The sequence below is a fragment of the Talpa occidentalis genome, unplaced genomic scaffold (genome assembly GCF_014898055.3).
Source record: "Talpa occidentalis isolate TD23 unplaced genomic scaffold, MPIMG_talOcc4v2.1 talOcc4.3, whole genome shotgun sequence".
Lineage (NCBI taxonomy): Eukaryota > Metazoa > Chordata > Mammalia > Eulipotyphla > Talpidae > Talpa > Talpa occidentalis.
In genome coordinates, this window is record NW_023603184.1 from 130,486,063 (window position 1) to 130,513,454 (window position 27,392).

The 27,392-nt window shown below is 38.6% G+C and overlaps 1 protein-coding gene across 4 annotated transcripts in view; it reads right to left on the reverse strand.

Annotated features, from left to right (window-relative positions):
• KANSL1L (KAT8 regulatory NSL complex subunit 1 like) overlaps positions 1-15,945 on the reverse strand; it is a 92,019-nt gene extending 76,074 nt beyond the window's left edge. For 2 of the 4 annotated variants that reach the window (XM_037523968.2, XM_037523965.1), the window contains exons 1-2: positions 15,784-15,945; positions 3,048-4,164 (exon numbers count right to left, since the gene is read on the reverse strand). In XM_037523968.2, the coding sequence (XP_037379865.1) occupies positions 3,048-4,135 (1,088 nt within the window). In that variant the 5' untranslated portion in view covers positions 4,136-4,164; positions 15,784-15,945. Of the gene's footprint in view, positions 1-3,047; positions 4,165-15,215; positions 15,362-15,783 lie in introns of those variants that run through there. The other 2 variants (XM_037523967.2, XM_037523966.2) reach the window with 2 other exon arrangements.
• Positions 15,946-27,392: the final 11,447 nt, after the last annotated feature.

Sequence of the window (27,392 nt, forward strand, 5' to 3'; positions counted from 1 at the left end):
AACTATGCAAACCTGAACTGAATTTTTTTCCAGGTTACTTTATTTCAATTTCCAGGTTACTTTATTTCTTCAATAAACTGGCAAAGAAAAAGAAATGGGATATATACTGCTTGATGCTTTGTATAAAAAACTGTTTCAACAGTTTGAATTTCCTTATTTATGTATGCTTTATACAAATGTCTGCACTTAATGTTTTCACACTAAACTCAAGTAATAAATGTAAATATTAAAACAAAATGTTTTAACCAATGACTAAGTATATGCTTGCTATATAAAATAATTTTAAGTATAAAATATGGTTTCCACTCTTACTAGGTATTAGATTAAGATACATATACATATATTAGCAAGTCACATAGGATAAATATGATGTAATGATAAGTTTATGGTAGAGTAAGTGCTGTAGATCAATGAGAGAGAATAATAAAGATTAAAATAGTCCAGAAGACAAGATTTTCTTATTTTGTTTACAGCTTAAGACAAAATATCCCACTAGCTCTTCTCAGTTAAAAAATAATGTACTGGGCCTCCCTGGTGGTGCAAGGAGTTAAGCACTGCCCTAGGAAGCAATCCGCAGTCTCTGCAGCACGAGTTCAATATCTGGCTGGCCAGGGAGCAATCCACATGGTGCAGCAGACCTCTCTGGTCTCGCCCACTGCTCCCCTCAGCAATGTATTTCAGTCAGTCTGCCTGTTCTGTTTCCCACTGTCTCTGGTGAATCCTCTCACCCCCCACCTCTCTGGCCTGTACCCCAGCTGTTGTATGCATAAATAAATCTTCAAAAAAATAATAATGTACTTACATTTTATTAAGTTGAGTTACTTTAAAAGTGTTATGAATATAAAAATTAATAAATTTTTGGACTTCTTTCAGAATACAAATATATAGTAATTATTAAGACTATAATGTTGATAAAATTGCATGATCCAATATAAAGAATGTTAAGTTTAAAGTCTCACATATAGGGGTCTCCCCGGTGGCGCGGCGGTTGAGCGCTGGGCTGTGAAGCTGCCTGCAGCCTCTGCAGCACTGGTTCTATCCCCGGCCACCAGCGAGGGTCCCACATGGCACGCTGACCTCTCCTGCCACGCCCACTGCTCCCTTCAGCAGTTTGCTTCGTCTGTCTGCCTGTTCTGCTCCCTGCTCTGGCTCTGGTGAATTCTCTCACCCTCCCACGCTCTGACTGTACCCAGTGCTTGTATAAATAAATAAATAAATCTTTTAAAAATAAATAAATAAAGTTTCACATATATGGGCAAGAATCCTAGCACTATCACTTATATGGCTTTTCCTCTCCCTCACCCGCCTCATTACCACAAATTATGCAGTGCAGTTTCCCACATTTGCAAAAATCACAGAAGTCAGCACATTCGAATGCAGTGGATAAGCCTTGCCTTGGGAAAACCGAAGCAAGGTTAGTTATTTTCTTTGACTTTTTGACCCTGGGGTACTTAACCATGCTGAGTCTGTTTCTTCTTAAGCCAAATAAGGATAACAATTAGCTCTCTTAATTGTTGAAATGATTAAATAAGATACTATATGCAAATTAAATAGCACAATGTCAAAAAAATTATTTGTATTCAATAATAATAAACTCCCATATTCAAACAAATTGCAAATCTAGTGATAACAGAACACCAAAAGAATGGAATGCTTACTTTGTGCTATATTTTATTACTCACTATGAAAATTAATACACTGTCCAATTTATTAGTAGAATTTAATGTGTTAAGCCTCTAATGTTATAATGACTCTCATTCATCTTTGAGAATTTTATAAAAAAAATAATGTACTCTTTCCTTCCAAACACTACATTCAGGTTTCTCCCAATATTTGAATGTAGACAGTTCCTATTCGGTTATGACTTGGTAGACTATTTTCTGGGTCTGGCAACACTCAAATTTTATCCAGTCAAATTAATGGTAATAGTGTTCACAGACCCAAAAGGTAATCTACCAAATAGGAATGATCTACTTCTGTAAAGCTGGAAAAACCTGTTGTACGTAGTATTTTGCATCAATTTAGGGACATCGATAGTTGTCCTGTAAACTATATGAAAAATAATGTTCCCTCTGGCTATTTAAATTAAAATTAATTCTAATTAAATAAAATTAAAAATTCAGTTCCTCAGTTGTACAGGTCACATTTCAAGTGCTCAATTGTCACACAAGGCCAGGACCAATTGGTTATGGTAGAGAGAGCATCTCCATCACCTCAGAAACTTTATCAGACAGAAATGTTCTGCAGTGTTAACACAGTTTGGTGAGTAAAACTATTTTTTCTCTGTTTTTGTTTTGCTTTGTTTTTTAAAATAGATACATCTCTTACAAGTAGACTCCCAAGAGAACAGATACTATAAATATTTTGCCCACAACTGAATCTCTAGAGTCTAGCACAAGTAAGCATCCAAATGTTAGCTTATAGCTGACATTATTGTTTTGATTATATTGATTAATCTAGCAAAAATTGACCAAGCTGGTAAGGACAAGAGCTGAAAGCTGTGAATACAAAGAGTATATGTAGTAAGCTAAGAAGAAAAATAGTTAATCAATTGATAAAATGTCTATGTGTCGATTTAAATTTTTTGAGTTATATCTATACATATTGACTAGTCTTAGCAAAAATTTACGCCTTGTCCATAGTCTATACTACTCAAGATTGAAAAACATTAATCTATAACTAATTATCTTTTAATATTCCTGTATGGATTTTCCTAGATAGAGCAATTGAGTAACTTATTTTTAACTAGTAAATATATGTATACACATATATATATTAATAGCAAATATTAGCACTATTATTTTATTATTTACTAGTAGTAGTAAAATTAATACTATTAACAGTAAGTATTAGTACTATAAATTTAGTTTCATACACAGTAGTTTAACAAATGAATGAAATAGTTTTAAAATTCACCAAAGTATTATAAGCTAAAGATTATGGAATCAGAATTAAAATCAAAAAATTTTTTTAACATATTTGAAACAAAGACAAAATTATATCTATATACAGAATGCTAAGAGGTCTAATAATAATTTTGCACTTACACCGCCACATTTTTTCTAATGGTATATTCATCCGAATCGTCATCAGAGCTGCTATCAGTTGCATCAGAATCCAGACCCTCTTCAACATGAGACAACAGCCCTGTAGCAGACAATGCAAATCTTTGGATTTCTGCAGCTGTACACCGTGCAAAGCCATTTTTTGTATCATTCCACAATTTATGTTCTGCAGTCAATACGTTGACATCTGGTTTAATTTCAGTGCATTTAGGTAAACTATTATCCAAAATTGTGGTAGGTTCATGACAGATCTTCATTTTGGGGAGCTGGTGTTTCATAGAAAATTTCATTTGCTGACCATAATGCTTAACGACATGCTTTGCCAGGAGCATCTGCAAATGTTTCTGAGTTCTTCTAGCCTGGCTAAGTAAAATTTTCTGTTTGCTTACACAATGAAGCAAACGAGCATTCACTTCCTCCTGTTTTTCAGCAGCTGAGGAACCAGTAGGCACATTTGAGTGGCCAGGCCAAATTTTCTTTTGAGCACACTGCAATATATTCTTTTTAATCTCAACATCAGTAACTTTATCCAAAAGCGTATTCTTTTGGTACCATTTACAGTTTTGCAATTGTACTTTATCTATATTAGTGTCTTTGGTTATATTTGAATCCAAAATAATCTGTACGTCTGTCATACACTGGCTTGTGGTATCTGACAAAGGTTCTTTTTTGATGAAATCTTCAGAATGAGAATGACATAGTTTACTGAGCTGAATGTTGCTGCCATTACACAGTATATTTTTCAGCTTATTGCAATTGGGTTCCCCTAATTTCTTTTGTTTGTAATTCTCATTGTATTTATTTAATGTAGAATTAGAACTCATTAAAAGAACTGTCTGATAATGTTTTGAAGACTGAGGGGAGCCAAAATGTTTTAAATTCACAAAATTAGTGTTAAGAGTAGTTTCAGGAGTTGGAAATCCCAGCATCTGAGAGAAAGTATCTCCCTTAAGCTTTTCATCTGCAGTTCTTGGACTTTCCATGCATAACATCTTGTCAGAATCCATGGTACTTGGCAAAGATGAAAAGCAGATACCCTTTGCTGCTGCCTCCCTTAGAGCTGGTGTCATGGCGAATCCTGCAGATAATTATTGGAAACCTAAAATAATGTAAAAATAAAAAATCAAATATCTAGAAAATGTTTTATGCTTATACACTTCCCAATGGCGACACATCTGATTAAAACACGAATGGAATCAAAGTCTTCTTTTACTTCCCAACTCCCAACGTTATCTATGCTTTTTCCCACCTCAGAAGGAATACACGAAGACTAAACTATTCATCACTCTATGACCCTATCACTCAGTTACAATTAAAATTTCATACTACCTACCACTATAAATATCAGACAAATATTAATGGATGTAATTATATCTCAGAATCATGTTTTTGACAATGTTAAGGGAGTCAAATAGAAAAGAAAAATTTAACCTTGAATCTGGGACTCATGCTTGAAAATGTAACTCAATCCCGTACTTTTAGCCAAAAGTAAGAATTACTTAACATACAGAATATAATAAATTTCTCAAAACCTCAATTTGACTTCACAATCTGTACAGTGTTATTAACAATAACAGTAAATAATAAATAAGAAGATATAAGTGAACTAAACTACGAATGAAAAAGGATATAACTTCACAGCTGCTAAAATAATGTGACAGTAAAAACTTGCCTAACTCTGCAATTTGCATAATTTTTCCTGGAAAAGCATCTACAATAAATTTTTCCTTTTTTACAAATTGGAGTCATCAGTTATCATTACAGAAGCTGTTACTGCTGCCTGGAAAATAGTGACAAATAACCACAAAGATTAGTATTATTGTTAAACATTTCATTATTTTCCCAAAAGAAAAATTATAAAATCATATAATTCTGATTCACAGAAAAAGTTAAGAGTACCATTAAAAATTAGTAAGTGTTGGTTAGTGAAAAAAAATTTATATTAACAATTTAAATTTTGTGAAGATACTTTGGAACAATGATGGTCTGTTGTATGTCCCAGGTGCTAGTTCTAACTCTACATCTACCACCCCTATTTAAAAAGAAAAAATTGGGCCTTCCTGGTGGTGCAGGCAGTTGAGCGCAGTGCTGTAAAGCTGTCGTGAAGCTGTGGCAGCCTCTGCAGTGCTGGTTCCATCCCCGCTGGCCACGGAGGTACCCGCATGGCACAGCAGACCTCTCCTGTCTGGCCCGCTGCTCCCCTCGGCAGTATATTTCACTCAATCTGCCTGTTCTGTTCCCTGCTTTGTCTCTGGTGAATCCTCTCACCCTCCCGCACATCTGCACATGTACCCCGGTTCTTGTATAAATAAATAAATCTTTAAAAAAATAAAAATAAAAACAAAAAATCATAAACTGATTCTTCGCAAAGATTAGCAGAATCTAATATAATCTAATTAGGCAGAATGCAAAAAAAAAAACTAATTTGAGAAACAAAATGAAGAATAAGTTTACAAATTCATCTCAAGAAGATAACCATTAATTCCATAAAATATATCCCATAGGATCACAATTATTTTATAGGACTTAAAGTGTCTCCAGTGTTTCAGAAGGCAATTTAAGAAACAAGACAGCAAGAATATCAAGCCACCAGTAAAACCAACTGGTTTTCATTTGGGTATAAAACTCTCCATACCTGATATGTTATTTATAGAGAAGTACTTGTAAATGGCAGCTAAAGACCTATTTCATCTTCTAAAAACAAAAATTCACAAATTATGGAAATAAATCATTCCACTTTTTTAAAGCAGAAAATGAGTGACCAACACCGACTCATATAGTTTTGTATAGTTTGGTAGAAGCTATATTTTAATATTTATTTAACATATATTTGATAAAATATATTTGATAAAATATTCAATAATTCAGTGAATATTTATTTATCGAGCCAGGTGTAACAGATACTACCCTAAGTACTTGAAAGAAGGCAGCGCACCTGAAAAATAATGTTTCTGTATTCTCAGAGCTTACATTTGAGCAAATGGTATAGAATATATAAACAAGTACAAAAAAAAAATGTCAAATAAGAGTTCTATAGTGTTTTTGTTTTGTTTTGAAAGATTTATTTTTATTTATGTATACAAAGAACTGGGGTATACACCAGAGGTAGGGGGTGGTGGTGAGAGGTTTCACCAGAGACAGAGTGGGGAGCAAAACAAGCAGATCTACTGAAATACACTGCTGAGGGGAGCAGCGGGCAAGACAGGAGGGTCTGCTGCACCATTTGGATATCTCCCTGGCTGAGGATTGAACAGATGCCACAGTGGCTGGCAATAAACAGCTCGATAGCACTGAGGCTTTAAGCCATGCACCACCAGGGAGCCCCTGAGTTCTATAGTGTTTTTATGAAAACGAAGCAAACTAGAGTGATGGGGAATGACCTTGCTGAATAGGAATTAACCGAGATTTGTAGATGAAGGAAAGTTTCTGCGTTGGTGACATCTGCTCTGAGACCTGATATGTTAATAACCAAGATGTGGAGTGAAAGCTTTTCTAAGGAAAAAAGACAACTAGCAAAAAGTTTTAAGGCAGGAATAAATTTGGCATATTTGTGTTACAAAAATGACAAATATGTCTAGCAAATAATGGATTAGGAAGAGAGAGTAATCGGGGAAAAAATGGGAGCGGTAGAAAAAAGTCCAAGCCATGGACATTTTAGGTAAGTCAAAGGAAAACTACAGAAGGTATATTTAGATGAGGAAGTAACATGATCTGACTTACATTTTTATTTAAAATAAATTACTGTGGCTGTTCTGTAGGGAAAAGATTTGTATTGGAGACAAAACAGAACAGCTTTTAAGAATGTAAGCAGGGAAAACAGTTAGGAAGCTACCGAAGTAACATAAAAATGAGGTAATGCTGGTAGCTTGGACTAGTGTGGTAGCAGAAAAGAAAAAGGAATGAATCTAGCACATGATTCAAAATAAAGTTGACAAAATTCTGATGGTCAAGATATTGTGGGACTTAAGGCAAAGAAAGTTGCTATCAAATATGACTCCTAGGTGTGTGTGGCATGAGCAACTTGTTGGGCAGTGGTACTACTTTCTGAAATTGGATAGACTTGGGGTTACAGAAGGCTGAAAAAGACAAACAAAAAGTTCTGTTTGGGATATGTTGAGTTTGAAGTACCTATTAGCTATGCAAGTGGAAGCAGTTGGAAAAACAATTTTAGAGTTCAAATGAGAATTCATAACTAGACAGATCATGTGGGGGGGGAGTCACTGGCATATAATTTGTATTTAAAGTATAAGAGCTATTGATAGACTAGTTCATCTAAGGGGATGGTATAAGCAAAGAACAAAAAGGAGACTAGGATCAAGCCCTGGGGTTCACTCACATTTATTCCAGCAAAGGAGAAAGAGTTACAAAAGAGGAAGAGGCCTAAAAGCAGATTTTAAAATGCTAGTCAGTGATAGTTCCAGAGTGAATGAAATTAAAAAGTTGAATGTTTAAAAGCATATAAAGACAACCTAGGCAGCTCTATGAAATGCTACCGTGAGATTGAATAAAATGAAAATAAAGTGACAGGTATCATCTTATTTTCTAAGAAATCTGTTTAAAAGTCTTTTTTTTTTTTTCATTCAGACTAAAGAAATCACCCAACTCCAGCATTTAGTCTTTCATGTGGGAGAAGGCAAATACTCAACCCTAGCTCCTTCTAGTTCCCTCTAGCCAACCCGTCCCATCTACGAAATGAAAAAAAACCTAGACAGATTTGTGACATTCACTTTCCAGGGGCACAGGCTTCCTATAACACAGACTTAATCACCAGATTATAGTACACATCCCCACATCTTACTAAATGTCTATTCAGTGAAGCTCTTTTTACCAGTACAGGAAGTATAGGCCCTTGAAAACTTCGAGTTTAAGCAAAAGCACTTGTAACAAAAGCAAGTCCTCAGATAACTGTCATATTCAACATTTTTTCACTACAATGTTGATGAGATCCTTGTGTATGTTGAATGAAATGACATTTTTCGAGGACCTGTTGCCCATCATGTCCCCTTTCTCAATAAGAAATTATAAAGCTTAAAAAAGGCAAAAAACAAAATTTTAAGTGAAAGCAAGCAAGCATTAGAACCAGACTCAGCTATGGCAGGAATGTCATTATTATTATTATACAATGAACTTAAAATGACTTAAACATAAATTATTAATTTGCTAAGGACACTAGTGGAAAAAGTCAAAAGTTGACCACATGGGGTGGCAACTCTAAGAATCAAAAAGAAATGCTAGAGATCAGTAACACAATGACAAAAATGAAGAGGACTTTGGTGGGGTCATCAGTAGAGTGGACATGGCTGAGAAAAGAATCTCTATGTTTGAGACTATCACAATAGAAACTTCCAAAAGTGAAAAGTAGACAGGAAAAAAAAGACTTAAAAAGAACAGAATAGGCCTCCCCGGTGGCACAGCGGGTTAAGCGCCACACTGTGAAGCTGTCCACAGCCTCTGCAGCACGGGTTCAATTACTGACCGGCCAGGGAGAAACCCACATGGCAAGACAGACCTCTCCTGCCATGCTCCCCTCAGCAGTGTCTTCGGTCCGTCTGCCTGTTCTGCTCCCCGCTCTGTCTCTGGTGAATTCTCTCACCCTCCCGCACCTCTGATTTGTACCCCGGTTCTTATATAAATAAATAAATCTTAAAAAAAAAAAAAAAAAGAACAGAACAGAACATTCAAGAATAGTGCGACTTAGTCAAAAGTTGAAATAACATACATGTAAATACCAAAAGAAGAAAAAAAAAACCAAGGTAATATTTGAAGCAATAGCGACTGAGAATTTCTTAAAATTGATGTAAGCCATCAAACCAAAGATACAGGAGATTAAGAGAACACTAAGCAAATGCCAAAAGTAAACTGAATAGCATTTATCACTTGATAAATGAAGTCCTGTGTTAAAATTATATGAAATCATACACAGAATTAATAGCATACTTACAACAAATAGTTTAACATTATTACTAAAAACTAGGTATCGCATATTTTTCCCACTAAAATGAAAATTGCAAGAAAGCAGGATATGAATGTTTTCATTCACTGCTGTATTCTAGAATCTTGTTTGGCAAATAGCAAACCTTTAATAAATATTTCTTTAATAAATATCACCCAAAGTAATAAAATTATTTTGAAATTTCAAGGAAGCAGGTTCATCAGAAATAAATTTGGGGTATTTGTACGAAATGGTGAAAAAAAGGTTTGGAAACCTTAGAACAGAACACTGCTGTTGAAAAAATAAGATGTGAGCTACATATGTAATTCTAAATTTACTGCTTAACTGTAATTTTACTGCTGAAGTAAAAAAGAAACAAAAATCAATTTAATTCCATCAAACCTATTATATACAAAATAATACTTTAACCAGTGATCAATACAAAAATAATGAAATATTTTATGTTCTTTTGTATGTGTTGCTAAGCCTTAAAAAAATACAGTGTTATATTTAGTACAAACTCCACTTGGACTAGCCACATTTCAAGTGTTCAACAGTCACTTATAACAAGGGACGAGTGCACTGGACAATACACTTAAAGTCCACGGTTCCCCTAAGTAAATAAGAATGACCCATTAATTAAAATATACAGTATCATAAGTTCCTAGCCAAAAATAGTATTTGGTAGTTCTAGGGGCCTATAGCATTTTAGGCCATCCAGAAAGAAAAGGCAAATCCTCAAAGAACTTTCTAACACGCCTCTTGATCTTCTTATGAATATCAAGTTTCTAATTATTCTGTCTTATAATTATTCAGATACTAATTATGTTGTATAGACATAATTGTGTGGAAAAAGAAGTATCTGGACTTAGCTAAATCTAAGAAGTTTTTCTAGCTGCTAAAAGTTGTACTCTCTTTACTCCACATACCACCATCATCTTTGATAATTATTTTTATTTATACCCAATAAACTAAAAAATGGATGCTTTCCTGAATAATGATACAAGACTTCAAAGAACCTGGAAGAGATAAAACTGAGAAGAAAGTAAACTCCTTCTGGTCACACCATGAGAAACTAAAATATTAAGCTAATAGGATTTAAGAAACAATACTGCAAAAAAACGCGTGAGTACCCTTTCAAAGAAAGCATCTAGATAGTTTTGATTATCTGTCAAGTCCTAGATAATCCAAAAATCAGTTCTGTTTTCTGAGCATGAATTTCACTTTTATGTTTTTATAAAAGTTTCCAATTTAAATCCCAGTTTAACTAAAATAAATACAATTCCTTAAGACACCAGCAGACTAGAAATTTTATGTTAAAAAAAAATCTGTAGTAAAACTTTTATAATCCATGAACTAACCCTGCGATGAACAATGTATATCTCATACATATATATATATATATATATATACACATTTTTCTTAGAAGTCTCACAAAAGTACCAGAGAGAATTTTAGTAAGACAAGCAAAGTCTCTGCTTGTAAGCAATATTTAAAAACTACAAAGGATCAAAATTTTTTTCTCTTTTGGTTATAATTTTCATTTTCATAAATAAAATTGAGTTAATTTAGTCAAAAACAATTGTTTTGGGGATTGTTAAATTTATACATAGCTCCTAATCTCTGAGCTGTAATTTAATCCAGAGAACATTCCTGTGAATAAAGGAAGAAATCAGTTGTTCTGAAATTACATTACTATAAATAAAAAGACCAGTCCTGTTATCTTGAAAATGTTTCCATTAGTAGCTTAATCTGCATTTTTAAGATTTATAAGTCATACATATTTATGAATTGAGCACCAGTTCAATACAATCTGATCCCTAGGACATGATGAAATATAGTAAATATCACCATGTCATCCTCAAAAAGCAGCACAAACAGATAATTACTAAGTCAATAACTACTAAGTTGATTCCAATGATCAGCAGTCAGAAACAGGTCACAGTTGTCTAATAATTTTTGGCATACTTTCTAAAGAAAATCAAGTTTGCTAATCAAGTTTATCTTCAGAGTTAAACTGATAATCTAGATAAAAAGCAGCATTCTTTCTGAACATGAACATTAAAGATTAAAGACCAAATATGATTTTCTATCCCCTAAAATACCACTCCAGATTTTGACTATGAGTTACATTCTAGCACACCTATGTTGATTTCATATAATCCATAGGAAATATCTTAACTACATCTATCCCAGAACATTAAATTTGCAGTCACCTGGAATCTGGATAATAGCAAATCTCTAAAATGCAGATTCTAACACAAACAGGAATAAAAGTGTCAAAAAGAAGGCACATTCATGCTTAAATTAAAAGACTACCACTAGCATTTTAAGAGATCCTAAGTAGAGACAAATATTATTTCCATACTTGTGACTCAAATGTGTTTCATACTAAGTCTGAAAAAGCATCAGACAAGAGGCAAACTGAGCAAAACAAGAGAAGTTCTTTTTGCTAAGTAGAAGGGGACTCAAAATTTCTCATTTGTACAATAAAGGAAAAATTTAAAACAACAAAAGCAATGAGAAAGTATTTACATTGGTATTATTTTATTCCTCAAAAATATAAGAATTAAATGGAAGGTACAGAGACAGAATAGAGTGCTGTGTTTTCAAGATTCTTTATGCCACACTATGGGGATTCTCAATTTACAGCAAAAAACACTGCAGTAATTGGCATGAACAGGGTAAGGTTAGCTCATACTTTTGTACTCAATAATGTTTATAGCAAGAACTTCTTCCACTTTGAAAACTCTGCCTAAAAAGGAATTCTCTTTGAAGACTGAAGGAATTTAATTAAAGATAAAGCCACTTGGGTGGCCACATAACACATCAAACAGATCATACTTCAAGCAGAATTATTACTATTCAGTTATAAATGCATGACTCATAGGAATATAAATGAAGAGTCATTTTTTTTCTTTGTACATCTGCTTGGATCCCGAAATTTACATTTAGAAGCGTAAGAACTCATTTGTTCAGTTTATAAATTTTGGTTCCAATTTAACTTCACGTGGTAAACAGTGATTAATGATCTACAACTTAAAAAAGTGTTTAAAGTTACTTTCAATAGTATGCTTGAGAATCCTTGGTCTTAGAGGACTGGAAACCAACATCAATATTAAACAAATCAATAAAAATTTAATTAAAGATTTTAAAATATTAACAAAGCCTCAATATTACAAATAAATGCATTTTCTCCCAATTCTGCAATAGAAAATTTTTAACATTTATTTAGGAATAGTGTTTCTAATAAAAATATTATCAAGTATTAAAAATTTTCATTAAAAACTGTCTTCAGATTTTCACTACAATACTACCATTTTTATTAACTTTTGCTGGTTATTCATCTTACATGATCAGGGAAAAGAACTGTTGAGAGAAATCTCTATTCAGGACATTTAAAAAAAATAAAATGAATCTTTGGAAATGACACACCTTCCTTGACCTTTTAAATTGAACACCCTACAAGCAATGTAAGATTTCATTGTAACTCAGGGTCATCATCACGTACCATATGCCATTATAGTCTGGTAACACAGTCAGGACTTTAAGAGGCAGAAGAAATATGTTTTAGAGACAATAAATTGTTTACTGTCACTTCTATTGCAAGCAGCCCCATTACTTGCAGTTTATAACCTGCAGAACCTTATCAGTAAACAATCCTAAACACAAATCTAAATCTGAAGGGGTTTCTGCCTGCTTCAGCAAACCAATACTGTACTACACACAAACACATCAGGAACCAAAGAGAGATGACTAAATGAATAGAAAATCTGGAAACAAAAATTCCGTATGACATAAAAGGTTTATGTGGCATGTTAAATGCAGTGAAAGATATAAGAGGCACTAACAAGAGGGCTATCAAAAATAGTCTGAATAAGGAAACAAAGAAACTTTTACATAATACTTATTAGACTTTTTTTTTTTTTTAACACAGAAAAGCTACAAGTAAATTGATCACATTGTAGAGAGAATAATTGAGAGAATGATCACAGTGAAATCTGTAAGCTAAATACATACAGGATAAATGAGTAAAGGAAACAAATAGCTGAAATTATCATGATAAAACACATCAAAACTGGGTGAAATGCTTGGATAATGCCAACAGCCAGCCGTGTATTAATGTGGAGTCACTGGACCTTTTAGCAGACAATTGTGATAAGATCAGTGAGGTCCCATATGAAAAAGCAAGTACTCAAAACAGTCTAGCAGTCAAACAACAATAGCATATTGCCAACAATATCAGCACACTGAAGCAAACAAAACCAAGACATAATTTCCTCACCCTCCAGAGGTCAAAAAGGTGAACAAATATTAATAGTCTATTAGTATTTATTGAGCACGCACTATGTGATCTGCAGCACGGCAAGTATGAAATACATTCCTTTCCCTCATGTTGCTTACACGTTAAAGAAATAAAATAGATCTATCACAGACAGAAGTGGAAAAAAAATTTAATGCAAGTTGAAGCAAATTTTATTTTAGTGCTAAATGTCAGATGGTGAATAAAGATGTAATGGGAGGACTGCTCATACGCCAGATGAACATAAATCAACATTCTGGAAAGTATTTTGCTGATGTTATTTGCAAGAGACTTAAGTACACACACCCACACCCACACCCACACACCCAGACTCCTAGACCCAGGAAGAGTCCTCTTTTACAAATCCATGAAAAAAAGAAAGTTAAAGATTTTGCCAAACTCTATTCTCTGCAGTGAAATTCATATTAGCAGAACATTACAAACACCCCAAACATCTGCCAATAGGAAAAAAATTTAAACATAATTACACGCGGTAAGATTAAGCAGTCAAAAAGTGATTTTCTGTCACTATTTACTAACATGGGAATGTTTTATGAGGTAAAGTTAAATGAAAATACATGATCTCAGTTTTAGGAAAAATATGCAAATACGCATAGAAAATTAAAAATACAAGGTATTTGTATCTTATTTTCATGCCCTTTTTTCCAAATTATTTCTAGTAAGTAAGATTATTTAACAAAATAAGCAATTATTTGAACAGGCACATGTCGTAAAATGAAAACGTAATGCAAAAAATCTCAATAATGATAGAACTTCGCCTGGATTAACAAATTTCGTTCAAAAACTCCTCCAGAAGGACGGAGGAAGAGAAATATTACCTAGACTAAAACTATGAGGAAATGATGGCGACCCTGACACTGATTTAAAAAGTAGGTGGAAACTGAAGCAGCATCAAAGATAACAGCTACAAGAGATCTCGGAGATAACTCAACATAGTCCATTTCCTGATTCATTCATTATTTCCACTCTCCCGGTAAGGTGGCTTAAAAAGGAAAAAAAAACCTGGCTTTTATTATAGAGTCATGTATGTTACTTGGCAATTTCCGCACTGGGAGCCTCAGCGGGCAAAAATCACTTTTGCTAACACAAAGCCTCGGATTCCCCTGACGATCTCTTCGCGCAGGGACAATGCCATGAAACTATTTCCAGGAGGCAACGTCCGCGAGGGGAGTGGCTGGGACCTGCCCGAGGACGGGGGATCGGGGCCCGCGGCGACCACCGCTCGCCCGCCCACCTCCCCGCAGCGCGCATTCCAGAGCCCAGAGCCCCGGCTGCGCTCAGGGCGGCGTTTTCAGAGCCTCCTTCCCGAGCGCAGCCCCGGCGCTCTGGTCCGCGGCTCCGGCGAGGCGCCCACTCAGACTGTCGCTCGCGCGCCTGCCCGTCCTGCCCCGTCCTGCCCCGTCCTGCCCGTCCTGCCCGTTCGGCCCCGTCCTGCCCGTTCGGCCCCGTCCCGCCCGCGCTGGAACCACCTTCCCACCCGCCCCGCCGCCGCAGGAAGTTTCCAAGCCGGGCTGCGAGGCGGCGAGCCTCCTCGCCCTCGCCGGCTGACCCAAGTGTGGGGAGTCGGCAAAGGAATGTGCTTCCCACATTTTTTTCCCCCAGACCCCCTGACGGAGGGGAGACTCCGGAGGCGCAGACAGGCGCGGCCGGGAGCCCAGCGAACGGGACGGCGCTCGGCCCAGGAGCCGGGACGAGGAGGTGGCTGCGGCGCTTCCCTCGCCCCGTCCAGCGGCCTCTCTCACAGCCAGAGCCATAACCGCGTCGTTCTCGCCTCTGAGGCACAACCACGTCCTCAGCCTTCCCGGCCGCCCCGGCGCCCCCCCGCGCCCCGGGAAGCGACGCCGACTCGGACGCGCCATTCCCCGAGGCTGCCCTAGAGGCCCCGCCATCCCACCTAATTCTAAAGGTCCGGACAACGGCTGCTGAAATAGAGCGTGAAACACACACACACACAAAACAAGGGTCCCGTCTAACAGAGGCGGCTCCGCCTCAGAGCGCCCCCAAAACAGCCGTCACCGCAACCGCACCCGGCGAGGCGGGGCCGCCAGGCCAGGGGCGGGCCCAGGAGGACCACGTGTTCCGCCTTCTGCGCACGCGCCGGCCAAAACAAAAGGGAGGCCTGCCAAGCCCCGCCCCTGCCCCCACGTGACCGCGCCGAGGCCCGCCCCCACCCCTCCCTCCAGCCCTTCCCTCCCCTCCCCTCCCCTCAGCTTCTGCCAAAGCTGTTAGGTTTAGCCGTTTAAATTTGGCTGCCGTCCGACCCCTGCCCCGGAGCGCGATCCTGTGCCGGGACCCGGAGTCTAACAGCCCAGAGGATTCGGGGGACCAGGGGGCTGCCGGTCGGTCGCCGAGCCCGCAAGTCCGCCCGGCGGGCTTCTCCGCTCTCCCCTCCCCGCGCTGCCACCGTCCCCGGCAGAGGAGACCCACCCCCTCAGCCCGCCGCTCAGACGCCGGCCACTCGCCTGCTGGGGCGCCCTGGCTCCCCTCCGCCGCCGCACCTTCGGTCCGGCCGTGGTGGGGGCTGCTGAGGTGATCTCTAGCTGCCCTCCCGCCTCCCCCCTCCCGGGGCGCCGCTGACTCGTCTCCAGAGCGCGCCCCGCTCCCGCCCCGACCGCTGCCGCCGCGGTTTAACAGTCCGCCCGCTGCCCGCAGCTCCGGGCGGCTCGGGGGACGGAACCCTGCCGCGGTGGAGGGCCAGTGGGCGGGGCGCGGCGCCGGCCAATGGCAGCAGGGGAGGGACTGCGCTATGCAAATGAGCGCGGGTGGCGGGGAAACCCCGGCAGGGGGCGGGGCCTGCAGAAGCGGCTCGGAGCGTTCTGGAAGCGGCTGGGGCGCGACGCCCGAATCCCGCTGCGGACGCGCGGCCGCTCCCTCGGGGCGGGCTCTGCGCCTCTCCCGCTTCCTCCTTCCCCCGTCCCGGTGCCAGCCAGGAAAAACACACACACTCTCACAACAAAAACACGGCCAGGCGGCTTCCCGCCCCTGCTTTGCTATTTCTGTACCGTCGTGACAGGAAAAACAAAGCGCGGGGGAAAGTCGGGCCGCCTGACGCGCCGCCGCCCGCGGGGCAAGTTTTAACAAAGCTCTCGGCGGCGGCCGCGCTTTGTGTCGCCGGGCGTCCGCTTTGATTTGTGCTGCGCTTTTCAACCCAAATTCATCATTCTGTCCAGCCCCCGGAGGGCCCCGAAATAGGTTGGCAAAGATGCCTCGGACCCGGCGAGGTCGTCTTAGGGTAAAAATGAGGAGCCGCCGCCTCAGGCGGTTTTCAATGTGCCGGGAGCCGCCGTGCGCGGCGCTGGCGTTAACTGCTCCGCGGCGCGCAAATAAGTGAACGGAGTTTCAGGGGTTGGGGGGAGAGGCTGGGCCAGGAAAGCCTGAAAACGCCTCCGAGAGCCTTGCACCTGGCCCAGCGGCTCCACTCACCCCCAGACTACACCCTGGCCTTTCCCCAGCCACGCACTCAATTTTTTTTTTTGTTTTTTAAACTGAGAACTAAATATAGCTCTTTGGAAGATGGATTACAGGCTTTCCTAAGCACCTCACTCACTCATGGAATGATTTAGGGGATGAAGCGTCCTCGAATTTCAGATCCAGAAATTGCCATTATTTCAACCTTATTAGTTGGTTACTGTTAAGAAGGAGGGGGTGGGGGAAACCGGGGAATTATTACTTATTTACAAGAGAGTACTTTTTAAAATTTGCTGAGAACAACAGTTGCACCTCAATTTGGGGCTAAGGGGAGAGTTTCTGGAAGTTGATTTAGTTTGATTGACGAATTTAAGGGATCCTTAAGCCATATTCAGGTGTTGTCTTATTCCCCCCCCCCCCAATGGAAATGCAAAAATGAGGGAGGCATTAACAATGGTTTTTTTGAAAAATTAAGTCTGAGAAGTAAAATAAGCATGTGTTAAGATAGTTCAAAGGAAGGTTTTTGAAGTGGGGATTTTCAAAGACTGTAGGCAGAGAAGAAAGAGAAAGGCACCTACAGTTCAGGTGCCTTAAATTTGAATAGCGATTTTATGGATCATATTATTGGGCTTTTATTGCCAATCATATAATTGAGTGAATCTTGAGTAGCAGGAATTCAGGTTTTAAATTGGAGAAACTGTAGTACCATCAAATTGTAACAGGGTGGTCCCCAGGAAAGGGGGAGGTTCCCTGCCCCACCCAAGGGAGGGTGGAGCTGAGCAGCAAGAGAAGAAGCTGCAAGAAGAGACTGAGGAAGGAAGCAGGATGGAGCCAGGAGACCTGGAGGAGGCGCATGGAGCCTAGAGACACGTAAAGAAACTGCGCTTGTCTTTTGGTCGTGGACTGGGTGACACAGATGTGGGTGAGACCCGTGGGGAGGTGACAATGGCAGCTTTTATCTTGATGTTGATTTTGCTCTTTTCCTTCCGGGCTTGTCTGGTTGTTTGTGACCCTTTGCTGTGGGTCCCCACTGGAAGATGCTTTAGACTTGTGGCAGGCTTTGGGGCCTTGTTCTGGACCAATCCCATTTGGATGGACTTTTACCCACGAGGGGACGGGTAACTTTGGGTGCTTCATTTAGAAACTAGACTCTTTGCCTTTCCTGTATGGTTTCCTAGTTTTATTAAAGTTCCTTTTCATTAAAGCGTCATATGTTTTGTGTTGATGCGGCGGATGGCAGAACCCATTTAGAATAGGCAGGTTTGTGGGGGTCTGGGGTGCCCCTCTCCCTGTCCTATAACAGATTTTCCCAAACTTTTAACAGCAAAGCAAAAGTTTTGGCAGAACCCATTTAGAATAGGCAGGTTTGTGGGGGTCTGGGGTGCCCCTCTCCCTGTCCTATAACAAAATCACCTGAGGATACAGGCTTCTCGTGAAATAATTATCAATTACCAAAGTAAAATATTCATGCATTTACCAAATGTTTACTGAACACGTGTTTTGTGATGTATACATTAGAGATGGAGCAGTAAACAAAGTTCCTGCCATAATGGAATTTGTAGATGATTCCAGGCATTAAGTTGTATAATTACATAAGTGATCATTCAGAAGACATTTTTACATACATAATCTAACTTGTTCATCAAGCAACCCTAGGAGGTAGGCTGTTTCCAATACTCTAGGTCAATTCTTTTATCTTCTAGTCAGTCTTGAAATCTGCCAGATTTGCAGAACTTAAGTAAATATTCCAGTCTGTCAAGTCATTATACAAATAAAATTTTCTTAATTCTCATATAGTCAGTCTATGATGCATTATCATAATAGGAATGAGGTAAGAAGTAATTAATAACACAGGTTTGATGTGGAAAATATAGAAAAGCAAAAATAAAGTCACAGTAACCTATAAGACCTACTGTATTTTAAGAGGTGACACTGTATCTACTAGGCTTTTTAATCCCATTTAATCACTTATTAAGCACATTATTCCTTGACACTGAATATGGTTCTAAAGCATTATATTCATATTTGTAGCACATACCTTCCAGTTTTCCAGAAACCATAGAATACTTAGAACATCTTAATACAGTAAGTGACATCCTGAGCCATTTGTCAATTGTCTTCTACATTACTCGTTTAGCAAAAGCCTGAAAATTTTATGTGGTTTTTTAAAATCAAGGATATATTATTCAGAACATACATTAAAAGCATTCTGATTTTCAAAAATAAATATATAGCAGTAACTAAAAGACTTTAAAAAACCAACAAGAGTAAGGAGAAGGGAAGGGCACCATTCTTGCTGACATAATTACTACCTGTCTGGAATCATGTAAAAGTGCCCAGGTAAGCAGTATTACAATGATTTCATGAGATAAACTCCTCAACCTTGGGTTTTAAACAATCCCTCCTTTCTTTCAGAAACATGTGTGCAGCACTTAATATACAGCTGACATTGTGATAAATTCTGGTGATACAAGAGAAAAATCAATCCCTACTCCGGAGCAGCTAACAGCCAGGGAGAAATTATTAGCACAGTCTTTTCGACTCCTCTTTCCTGCTCTGTTTTTCTCCATGGCATTTATAACATAGATTTTTGAGTCTTTTGTTTTGTTGTCTTGCTTCTATAGGCTAGAATGTAAGTTCCATGAAGTTAGACACCTTTGCTGTTTCCCCTCACTTCTGTATTCCCAGAGTCTAGTACAGGGTTTGGCACATGTAGGGTTCAACATATATTTGCTGAATACATGCATACCTGAAATTCTCACATCTGCAAATTGCTATATTCACTTTCCAGGTTTCAAAAAAAAAAAAAAAACTCATGAGGTTAACCAAACAATATAACCAGATTCTTACACTAATCAGTGGTCGATCTGGTATTTAATGATCTGCCTAGCTCCAAAACCAGAGTTCTTTTCCCACTCCTAGAACAGAAAACTATTAGAGTTTGAAAGCCTGTGCTATTTATTCCTCTATATTTCTGTGCTCAGAGCAACTGGTTTCCACTGTCATATTGTAGAATATTTAATACTTTCTTTTTATGATCATGTTTAGAAAGTGAAATAGGAGAAGCAGCAGGGCTAATGGTGATTAGTTCTGTTTAGGATAGCTTTAGCTTTAACTAGCAAGTATCACCATACAAGCAGACCAAGGGCAGTGACAGGTAGCAAGAGTTACAGGATTCTTAGAACAAGGGCAGGATATAAGAGGCATCAGAACTGGCCCACGACTGTAGGGAAATAAAAAAATGACTACCCTGTGTATACAAATATCCATGACAACTTTATTCACAATAGCCCCAAACTGGAGACTACCTGAAGATTCACCACCCAGTGAAAAAAATAAACAAATTATAGTACATCCATATAATGGAATGTTAATCGGCAATAAAAAAAAAATCTATTGATACATACAACAACATAGTGACTCTTAAGCAGTATGCTGAGTGAAAAAAGCCAGACACAGAAGAGAGTAAATATTGTATGATTCCATTTGTATAAAGCTCTAGAAAAGACAAATTTAACCTAGAATGATAGAAAGCAGATCTGCAGTTTCTTAGACCTGGGATGGAGAAAATTGACTGGGATGGGAATACAGGAGTTATAGAAATATTCTTTTTTTTTTTATTATAATGATCCTGAATATTTTATTTTAATTTTTAAGGACTTTTTTTTATTTATGCATACAAGAATCACGGTGTAGGGCCAGGGTGCAAGGGGTGAGAAGATTCACCAGAGACAGAGTGGGGAGCAGAACAGGTGGATCTACTGAAATACCCTGCTGAGGGGAGCAGCGGGTGGGACAGGGCGGTCCTGCTCCATGTGGGTTAGCTCCCTGGCAGGGGATCGAACCCATTCCACAATGGCTGGAAATAGATTGATAGTGCTAAGACTTCAACCCGTGTGCCACCAGGGAGGCCTCTATAAAATATTCTTTATCTTGATTATACTAGAAGTTAAATGAGTACATGCATCTATCAAAACTCATTAAAACATGTAATTAAAATAAATGCAGATTATTGTGTGAGAATTATACTTCAATAAAGTTGATTTTAAAAAAAGACTGTATTGTGAAGTTTGACTCAGAAATCTCAAGGACTTTTTTTTTTTTAAAGATTTATTTTATTTATACAAGAACCAGGGTACAGGCCAGATGTGCAGGAGGGTGAGAGGATTCACCAGCGACAGAGTGGGGAACAGAACAGGCAGACTGACGAAATACACTGCTGAGGGGAGCAGTGGACGAGACAAGAGAGTCTGCTCACCATGTGGGTTGCTCCGAGGCCGGCGGGGATTGAACCAGCACTGTAGAAACTGCAGACAGCTTCACAGCACTGCATTCAACAGCCTGTGCCACCAGGGAGGCCCTGTTTTAAGTCCAAAACAGGCAGGCAGAAAAAAATTAATGAGCTTGAATTAGTTAAGATACAGATAGTCTATGCAAAATATATTCAAAAACCCAAATTAATGATGGCTAAAAAAACACGAGTTAATTTTCTCTCCTATATTTTATTGATTCTAGGACACTTATTTTTTCCATTTAGCATTTCTGAACTCAGTGTTGGTACTATTGTTTGGCAGTGTGTGTGTGTGTGTGTGTGTGTTTAATAACATATAAATGGTAATGTATCTTAAGATTTAATGACAAGTGTTGGGCCTCCCTGGTGGCGCAGCGGTTGAGTGCTGGGTTGCGAAGCTTCCCACAGCCTCTACAGCGCCGGTTCGATCCCCGGCTGCTCCCTGGCCACGGAAGGAGGGTCCCACATGGTGCGCAGACCTCTCCTGCCGCCCGCTGCTCCCCTCAGCAGTGTACTTCGGTCCTTCTGCCTGCTCTGCTCCCCGCTCTGGCTCTGGTGAATTTTCTCACCCTCCCGCGCTTCTGACTGTACCCAGTGCTTGTATAAATAAATAAATAAATAAATAAATAAATCTTAAAAAAAAAAAAAGATTTAATGACACGTGTTAAAAAAAAAAGTAAGTTTGGAGTTAGATATCCCAAAGATATTGTAACAGCTCCAAAAGGTCACCAGGATTCCAGACTTCTTTCTGTTATTCCCTTCAGCCATTCTCAGCATTGACTTCCATTCTAAAAGTAACCTCATGGTCCCAGACAGCAACTGGGACTCCAGTCATCACATCCAATTCTCAGGCAGCAGGCAGGAAAATAGAAGGCAAATAGGACCTTTAAGTTACCTCTCCTGAAGGCCCTCTCAACATTTTTACAACTTGATCAACTGGTTATATCTAGCTGTAAAGACCAGGAACAGTAGAACACATTGTTACCTCCGATATTTAAGGATTACCATGTAGAAAGAAAAGGAGAACAGAGGTTGTGTAAGCAATGGTCTCCAACTTGGTTTTGGAGGGAGAGGAGTATCAAACATGAAGAGAGCTGAAAGATTTTTTTCATTTACAGTCCCTTTATTAGATTCTGTGGCTGAAATAAAAAAAAATACTGGTTTACACGTCTGCAAAGGGAGGTTAGAACACAATATGGAAGGCTCTTATGCAAATTTAAGAAAGAAATGTAACATTATTTTGTGGGTAATTGTGGAACCAATGAAGATTTTGCATAAGGAAGTGAAATGATAAAAGTGTTGTTTCAGAACACTATACCCATAGGGCTTTACACTAAACAGGCATATCCAGAAACACTGTAACATAACTACAATTGAAAATATACCCAATATTCTGATTTACTTCTTATGAAATGTCAACAGCATGGTAGTTCCCTGAGTCACTGAAGGCAGTACATATACATTGTAGCACCAATTCTATTTCTTCAATTATATATCATGTGTAAGAACATATGAAAGTTATATCAATCATATGGCTCAGGTTATAAACAACCCTCAAATAACAGTGACTTAACACAAACCAGTTTATTTCTATTTCACACAAAATCTGCTACAGATACAGGTAATTTTCCAGAGCACTTGTCTTCCATGTGTTGGGTCTCCATTCCATGCTTTGATCTTATGCCAAACACCTCTGCAAACTGCAGTCACAGGTTAAGACATGGATAACTTTCACCCACAATTCACTGGAAATATAAACTTTCTATATGTCATAAATAAACAAACAAATAAAAGATTTGTGCACAGGGCCTCTCTGGTGGTGCAAGGGGTTAAGCCCTGCACTATGAAGCAATCTGCAGCCACTGCAGCATGAGTTCGATCCCCCGCCCACCAGGTAGCAACCCACATGGCGCAGCAGACCTCTCCTGACTCACCCGCTGCTCCCCTCAGCAGTGTACTTCTGTCAGTCTCCCCTTTCTGTTCCCCACTCTGTCTCTGGTGAATCCTCTCACCACCACCCCACCCCACCCCCATCTCTGGCCTGTACCCCAGCTCTTATAAGCATAAATAAATCTTAAAAAAAAGAAAGAGTGGGGCCTCCCCTGGTGGCGCAGCAGTTGAGAGCTGGGCTGCGAAACTGCCTGCAGCCTCTGCAGCACCAGTTCGATCCCCGGCCGCCGGCGAGGGTCCCACATGGCGCACAGACCTCTCCTGCCGCCCGCTGCTCCCCTCAGCAGTGTGCTTCGGTCCTTCTGCCTGTTCTGCTCCCTGCTCTGGCTCTGGTGAATTCTCTCACCCTCCCACGCTTCTGACTATACCCAGTGCTTGTATAAATAAATAAATAAATAAATATTTTTTAAAGAGTTAATTTCAACACCTATGCCTAAAATGCTGGGGAGAAGCATATCACTTTAGGTATAAACAAAAATGCCCATCCCGTGGCCATTGGAGGGGCCAGTTTTAGAAATAGGCTCACACTATAAATGACAGAAGACAGAGATGGAATGCAGCTAGGAAAGTGGGTCCTTAGTAATGAAGTTAAGCTGTTCGGTCAACCAGTTTGTTGTATGTTTCCATATTCGGCACATAGGCAAGGCTTGAACAACAGCTGAATCTCAACAGAAAGTGATCCTCCAGGAACATGAGAGCATGGGAGACTTGAGAGGTGCTGCTATTTCTCACTGACTTCCTCATCTACCAAGGAGGCTCTCCTGAGTCAGTTTCTTATTATTAATGGGTGTGAGGCTTGCCATCCCTAAGACACAGCTGCTGCTATAAAACTGCTTAGCAGCACCGTAGAATGGGTTCGTCTGGCACAATGTCCCATCATTTTTGTTACAGTCATCTGACCTCTTTTGTTTCAGTGTCATCCTGTATAAAGGATACAGAGACCTGTCACATTTGACTACTTGTCTGCACTCTCTCTATAAAAGCAATAAACTGAGTCTTAAAAGGGTTTCTTCTTCACTGACTGAATCTATCAGCCTGGCTTTGTTTTGTGCTACAGAGTGCCAGAATACATAATTATTAAAGTTTAACATTGTAACAAGCAACCCAACTAAAAAACAGGAAAAAGAGCTGAGGAGACAATTCACCAAATAAGATATGTGGAAGACTAAAAAGCACACGAGAAGTCATTCATTATCATCAGACATAGGGAAAGACAAACTAAAAACCATAATGAAATGCCACTATGAACTTATTAAAATAAAATAAAAATTACAAGTCCTGGAGAATACACAGAGCAATTGGAACTCCAACATTGTTGATGGGAAGGCAAAATTTTCAAACACTCTGGAAAAACAGGTTGGCAATTTCTTAAAAGTTAAACATATATTACATTTATGATCCACCAATTCCTCTCTTAAATATTTAATCTTAGCAACTAAAATGTCGATAAGCAGGCAAATATATAAACAAACTATGGGACATCCATGCAGTGGAATACAATTTAGCACTAAAAAAAGAATGAGCTATTAATTCACATTTGAATGACTCTTAACTGCATTTTGCTAAGAGAAAGAAGCCATTCTCAAAAGGCTATATGATTCTATTTATAGGACAGTCTCAAAGCAACAAAATTATAAAAATAGAGATCAGAGCAGTGATTGCCAGGGTGAGATTATGAAGGACATGAGGAAATTTTTTGGGCTAATGAAACTGGTCTAAATCCTAACTTTGGCAGTGTTACATGAATCTACACAGATACTGAGTCCTGAGAACCAAAAAAAAAAAAAAAAAAAAGGTAGGCAATTTTACTGTAGGTATGCGTGTCTTAAATAGGCAAACTTACTATATACTTTTAAAAATATTTTTTAAGAGAAGGGAAGAATGTTATAAAGTATATAGAAAATTAAACAAAAAATACAATTTGAGGGCCTTGTTTGGTTCGTGATTTGAACAAACCAATTACAAAAGATATTAATGATATAACCAAGAAAAATTTAATGTTAATTTGGAACTGCATATTAAAATTTTTAATGTATGATAACCTTGTGCTTATGAAAAAAATCTTCAACAGTTAGATATGTATTCTGAAATGCGTGTGTGTGTTGTAAAATAGAATTTTGGCTAAGATTTACTTTAAAATAAATGTTTAAAAAAAGCAGGGGGGCCTGTCCTCGTGGTGCAGGCAGTTGAGCAAGCACTGTGAAGCTGTCCACAACTTCTGCAGCACTGGTTCGATCCTGGCCGGCCAACGAGGGTCCCACATGGCGCAGCAGACCTCTCCTGTCTTGCCCGCTGCTCCCCTTGGCAGAATATTTCAGTCAGTCTGCCTGTTGTGTTCCCTGCTCTGTCTCTGGTAAATCCTCTAACCCTCCAGCGAATCTGGACTGTACCCCGGTTCTTGTGTAAATAAATAAATAAAAATCTTAAAAAAAAAGTGGGGGAAATATACTAGCAAATGTTAAAGCTGGAGGTTCATTATATTATTTTAACTATCATTTCACTATGGTTGAATTTTTCTGTATTTTTCTTAAGAATGGAAAATGAGATTTCAAAAATAGAGTAGGACTTTTCAACATTTATTATAAAGCAGTAAATATGATAGGCCTACAGTTGGTTTCCATCTCAATGTCAAATCTTTCAATGACTCCAAATAAATGCTGTGTGTGCCAAAAATAATACTGACACATGAAAAAAGACAGTCTCCTAAAAAATCTTTTACCTCAAGCAATAAACTACTAAAATTACTAGATAGCGTAAAGATTTACAGTCAGATCTTAAAGGAGCAAATCAAAACAGTTTACATATTGCCATTTTCAATGCCACTGTCAAACAAATAAAGGGCAAAAATAATTTAAAGCAATAATTAATATTCTAAAAGTCTCAGCTGCAAATAAAATTACTTAGGCTTTTTGATTCTCGTTAATTATTTACATGGTGTGGTTTTCTTGCTGTGTTAGTCCAGATTGTTCTTTTGAACATTATTATTTATTGTTTCCTGAGTACTTAGCGCTGCGTGAGATACAGACAATAAATTCCTCTCTAGGGGACAAAAACCAAAGCCTCAATAACAACAATCAAAGCCTCACTAACAAAACACAAAGATTAGCTATTTAAGAAATGAAAACCAAATGAAAGTTAAGAAACACATTCTGAATTCCCTTTTATGCTTTAGATTTTTAAGTCCATGATAGAACACATATTTTGGGGGAGAAGAGGATTGCAAACAAGAGTGAAGTTGGCAAGACAAAGAAGAGTTTAGAAGAGATAGAAAACATCTCAGAAATCATTACAAGAAAATATCCTAAGAAATATCTTACCTTAGATATCTTGGCTTTCTAATACATAAAAATCACTAGAACCTATTTCTAGCGCTATGATACCTGTGTGAGTGTGTGTGTGTGTGTGTGTGTGTGTGTGTGTGTGTGTGTGTACATTTTCCTGCATGTATGCATGCGTGCCTGTGATTTAGGTCTGCCCAGCAGGCTTTCCAGTTCCTTTCTGTTGGTAACACCATTCATTGCTTCATGTACTGCTTCCCCCAGTCCAAGCATTCCTGATGAAATTGTCACAGCAGACCTTTCCCCTGTCTTCTGATGACATTGTGCTGAAGGGTATAGGCATGGAACAGCCCAAGGTCATTTTTACGTAATGAAGTTCCTCAGCATTACCCATTAGACCAATTTGCAAAGAAAAGTAGAAATAAATGGATGTAGTGTAAGTGCTGACATTCTGAGCCTGAGAATCAGACACTTAAGACTCTAGTTCTTATAGATTCTAGATTGTATGAACTACTCCACAATCTTTTTGAGCTAGTACACTTGGGTTTTAGTTTAGGATGGTTTGAATTGGGTTTCTTTTATCATTTGAGAGCCCTAAGAAGTTAAATAGATTGTTCAATATCCAATGACTTCTAAACGGTACAATCATCACTCAAACCTAGTGTGTTCACCTCTACATGGTAAGTGCAAATTTGCTTTTAATCCTACAGATGTTATATTCCTAAAATTTAGTTTTTAGATTGAGAAAGGAAACAAGAGAATGATCTGTCTAATCCTAAATTGTTTCCTGGCAGTAGGAAGATAAAAGCTACAAAGATAGTAATATCTAATAAAACATTTTAACCCATTTTTCATGGTATTAAATGCATATAAGCAAGACTTCAAGCTGAAAATTGTATAAACTACCTAAGAGCAGATTAAATCAAGCATTCGCTTTTGTAATTCCAGGAGAGAATAGCATTAAAGAATTTTCTCTTCCTTCTGTTCTATACGGTTGTAATGGTTGCAATAAAAAACCAGTGTATAATACAAATAAAATAAAATGTTTAGGATTTTTAAGTTGGACAAGAATAATCCATTTACATTATCTAAAAATTTTTTATTCACTGGCTCGTCAGTATATACAAAGAGAAGTAAGTACTAA